The 4,459-nt window shown below is 39.7% G+C and overlaps 2 protein-coding genes across 2 annotated transcripts in view; one reads left to right on the top strand and one right to left on the bottom strand.

Moving 5' to 3' along the window:
* LOC106108227 (transmembrane protein 131 homolog) overlaps nucleotides 1–2,689 on the bottom strand; it is a 19,412-nt gene extending 16,723 nt beyond the window's left edge. Inside the window, exons 1-5 of the mRNA XM_013289328.1 lie at nucleotides 2,390–2,689; nucleotides 1,328–1,371; nucleotides 754–963; nucleotides 203–316; nucleotides 4–41 (exon numbers count right to left, since the gene is read on the bottom strand). Of these exons, the coding sequence (XP_013144782.1) occupies nucleotides 4–41; nucleotides 203–316; nucleotides 754–963; nucleotides 1,328–1,371; nucleotides 2,390–2,483 (500 nt within the window). The 5' untranslated portion in view covers nucleotides 2,484–2,689. The remainder of the gene's footprint in view (nucleotides 1–3; nucleotides 42–202; nucleotides 317–753; nucleotides 964–1,327; nucleotides 1,372–2,389) is intronic.
* A 325-nt stretch (nucleotides 2,690–3,014) lies between these two features.
* The window catches only part of LOC106108226 (protein cereblon-like), a 5,182-nt gene continuing 3,737 nt past the window's right edge, over nucleotides 3,015–4,459 (top strand). The window contains exons 1-4 of the mRNA XM_013289327.1: nucleotides 3,015–3,264; nucleotides 3,354–3,541; nucleotides 4,154–4,353; nucleotides 4,426–4,456. Of these exons, the coding sequence (XP_013144781.1) occupies nucleotides 3,252–3,264; nucleotides 3,354–3,541; nucleotides 4,154–4,353; nucleotides 4,426–4,456 (432 nt within the window). The 5' untranslated portion in view covers nucleotides 3,015–3,251. The remainder of the gene's footprint in view (nucleotides 3,265–3,353; nucleotides 3,542–4,153; nucleotides 4,354–4,425; nucleotides 4,457–4,459) is intronic.

Here is a 4,459-nt window from a genome sequence, read left to right as displayed (position 1 = left end):
GGCCACACCTCGTACTCGCTGGCCACGCCCACCGCAGACACCTCACAAAGCAAATCTTCTTGTCGATCAAAGTGCTTTTGTATACAGTTTTGTTTATAAAATGTTGTATTACAAAAGATTTAGTTAGATTAGTTAATAAGACGCGACACCTGCATTTGAAATAACAATGAAATAAAGAGTAGTAATGATAATAAAGAGATACCGGATAGTTGTAGACGCCGAGCGAGGTGTGTATGTAGAGGTGCGCGGCGACGTGGCCCGCGCGCCGGCCCAGGTACACCACGCTGAAGGTGGTGTTGGTGCGCGGCGCCAGCGTCTGCAACCGCACACGTTACACCACTCGCGACACACAATAATCATGGGTACAGTGCAGATAACACTTGTCTCAATTGGTCAAAACATTTACAATAGCAAAAAAATTAAACAATAATGCAAGGTAAATTAAAAGTGAGGAAATCGAGACATAGAGGGCGACAGGTGGCTGACGATGACGTAGATCGCAGGCCGACGCGACGCAGGAAAAGTTCGAGCTTGACTAGCGCCTCTCGACGTCAAAATGCGAACTTTCCCCGCGCCCCGTAAGCCCAAACTTCTATTCTCTTCTATCTTGGCTGCCTTATACATGGTGAATGCACTGTACTTGATACTGGACCACTTCATGACTGTGTTTTGACAATTCAAGACCTGATTAGAATGTCTGAGGAGTGGAGGTCCTTAAATCATGCAGTAAATGTTTCCAAAGGATTTACTAACCTTAGACTCGAAGAAGGAGGCGTGGAAATCAGGTGTAGTGCCGGCGACGGAGGCGAGGTGCAGTGTGGTGTTGCCAGTGTTGGTGAGCGTGACGGAGCGCGCGTGCGGCGCCGCCAGCGCGGACGGCCCGAAGTGCAGCGCGGCCGGCCGCAGCGCCACGCCCGCCGGCGCCGCGCCCTCCTCCTCGCCCACGCCCTCCCCGCCCCATTCCTGCGCACGACTCCCATCTACACTTCCACACACACCAGTGCAAACTATATACTGCTCATGTAACAGCTACCTACAAATTACTATAAATATTTGAGTAAATTGCTTTTGGATCCACGAAACAGGCTTGAATGAACAAGTAATGTTGAATCTTATGAAGTTTGCTAGTGACTAAAGATTTGTGTTATGGAAAAAATTTTGGTCTCCTTTACTAAACATTATCTATTTGTGTGACATACAGTGTGACATGATGTCCCATACAGTACAGTACACAAGCTCACAACATACTTCAGTTCCCTACAGCCTAGTTCCAGTCATCCGCACATATATTGAACTTGTCATCTTACAAGTTTTGTTGATAACTTACTTGAAAGTTTATTCCTTCTACAAGAGAATCATGTAATGTGATATCTGAAAATAAATAAATAAATGTTAAGTGAAAAGTATAAATACTCAATTTTGAACACATTCAATGTGTCAACACTATAGTTTGTCTAATTAAGATTGATTCAATTTGTATGAGGGCAAATGCCGTACTTAATAGACAGGTATCATAGTGACGAGACAAACATGCATAGCGAACAATTATGAACTATCGATATTTTATTTAAACATTTATCCAACTCAACTAAAATTGTTATTTTCTTATTAACTAATTTAGAGAACAATTCTAGTATTAATTATAGTGTAGAGAATTTAGCGATGACAGAAATAATAGTGAAATCCAATTCAATTATGTACGGCTGTAGTAGTAATAAACATTTATTTACTCTCATTATTTGTAATGGTTCTGCAGGTCATTATTAATTTGAGAAAATTGTGTTTTTTTTAAATACATAAGTTATAACTATGAATCTATCGATTCCAACTAAAAATCGAAAATTGACAAGATTGATGGCTGACTTTACTTTTACACAAACCATCCCTACTAAATTTGAAGTGAATTGTTAAACTAATCTAAATTATTTAGACACACTATAAACATAATCTTATTTCATTGTCAGGGATATAGTTATATCTTTTGTTTGTGTATGGGAATCTGTCTAAGATATGTGAATAAAAACAACATAAGAAATCTGTCTACCTACTTAAAGATATATTTCTTTAAGTTCATTAAATGAAAAGACAACTTCTGTGAGGTAGTTTTACATTTACTAATTATCGAATGTTCAATCCACAAACAAGACCTAGGTGATCTTCAATTTGCAGACGACAAGCGAGTGCGTGCAGCCGCCTCATTAAATGTGTACCTATAATTAAACTAAAAACAAATCCTGTGGCCCCGGGATGCGACAAATAGACTGTAAGCATCTCCTAGTAATTTTACTCCATGTGACAGTACTGTACCATGGTTATGATATAATCTACCAAATCGGATTCATCTTCACAATACGCTGCATAAAATGTATTATACTGAAATTGATTTTACCATGACTCTTCCCCAGGGCTGTCAACTTTGTATGCGGTGAAATATCCACTAACGTCAATGCAAGAACATAACACCATAACATTCCTCGACACATTATCACGAATTTTCGTAGTTCACCAATGTTGCGTTCACATTTCTTTCTTGAAATAGTTTATCTTTGATGACTTGTTTTCCCACTTTCAACTCATGAGATTTAATTTGCTTTCAAGAATCAAGTTAAATACCAACAAGAGACGAAACGAAATGACGAAAACCAAAGAGAAGATCGGATAACTGTCTGTCAAGAGTCACAAACAAATAGACAACAAACTATGAACAGATTAAAATAAATAGGGAGGTATGGTCGTTTGTATCTGTGGAATGTACCATTATGCCTGGTTCACATTTAACCAGTACAGTGTACAGTAAAATTAATGCGGACGGGTAAAAAGTTTCATTCACATGGACATGGACATATTATGCGACGAAATGATGGGGACATAAACCAGAAAGTGTTGAGATTGAATGTGGATGGCTACAAAGGAAGAGGAAGACCGAAGAAAGTATGGATGGATTGTGTGAAGGAAGATATGCTTAAGAAAGGAGTGGATTCAGATATGACGGCTGATAGAGATGTATGGAAGAGCAGCACATACTGTGCCGACCCTCCATAAGGGATAAGGGCAAGTGGATGATGATGATGATGATGGGTAAAAACTTTCATTGGCAGCATTGAATGTCAAAGTCAAGTTGCGATCATATGTCAAATCAAATGAACAATATAGTCATTTTCTGCAGGGTTTTTGTGTTTTAAGATAATATTTTTTTATATTTGTTTCAGTTATTAGGTTTTCATATTTTAATATCAACAGTATTTGCCAATATGGATGAATATCGTACGTAAAATAATCACAAAATGTTTTCATTTGGAATAATCTGTTTGTATGTATCGTAATCAATTGTTGTTGATGTTTATTTGAAATAGTAAGCGACAGCGAGGGCGATCGGGAGAGCGAGGAGGAGTTGAGTGAGGTGGAGCAGGCGAATGCCATCGTTGTGGAGACGGTGAGCGACAGCAGCAGTGAGGAGGACGAAGGCAGCCAGGTGATGGTGCGGCGACAGCCTACTGTAGTAGAGAAACACTTCGACAAATCTCTGGCTGCGACTCACTCGGTTTGTTTTTATTTATAATAATAATAATTTATGTATACTAATATTGTTAATAGAAATGGTTTGTTTTGTAAGATTTTTGTATGTATTGAAATTACTCAAAAACGACTGAGCTAATTTCAAATTCCTGCACCATTAAAAAGCTACGTTAAGACTCAGTAATGTAGGCTATGTTTTTAATATTTTTTAACTGCATACGGATGAAGATGTGATGAACTGTTAGTTAAATATATAACACCACAGTACACACGGTACACACAGTACACACAGTATACTCTGTGAGAGACAAGTTTATTAGTATTGATGATTTTATTTCGATTTAAATTAATATGTTGTTTTATTAAATAGTTAAATAAAATTCCCCTAAACATCTATACATACTTTGTAGTAATAAGACATATTCATAAAAGGTTAAGGTCAAATTTAGTCTCCATTACTATTAGCTACTAGTTATTGCCTGCAAGTTTAACTGCATGAGAATGAAAAAATTAGTCAAATGACCTATGTGTCCATCCAGACTATGTTTACATATGTGTTAAATGTCATTAAAATCCATTTAGACATACATATGTTAAAAAATCCAGTGTGAGATAGTTGTGCCATGTGGTGTTGCAGTACATGGGCAGGGAACTGATTCCGCTGAGCGGGCACGCGCCGCTGGAGGCGGGCTGGCGCGGCCGGCTGCCCGTGGCGGCGCATACGGGCGCCGTCTTCCCCGGAGAGACCGTGCCCATGCTGCTGCCGGACCCCGACGACGCTACCATCCTCAGTACCACCATTCAAAATGACAAACTATTTGGCCTGCTGTGTCCCGAGTATGTTTTGCCTATGAGTGTAGTGGAGGATGAGAGATGCAATCGGTGCAAGGGCGGTGGCGTTGTCCGCAGCGCGACGGGCGCGCTGGTGTCGGGCTACGGCGTG

Source organism: Papilio polytes, unplaced genomic scaffold (assembly GCF_000836215.1).
Source record: "Papilio polytes unplaced genomic scaffold, Ppol_1.0 DF821733.1, whole genome shotgun sequence".
In the NCBI taxonomy this organism is placed as follows: Eukaryota; Metazoa; Arthropoda; class Insecta; order Lepidoptera; family Papilionidae; genus Papilio; species Papilio polytes.
The sequence above is the reverse complement of the archived record's forward strand: the minus strand, read 5'-3'. Positions and strand labels throughout refer to the sequence as shown.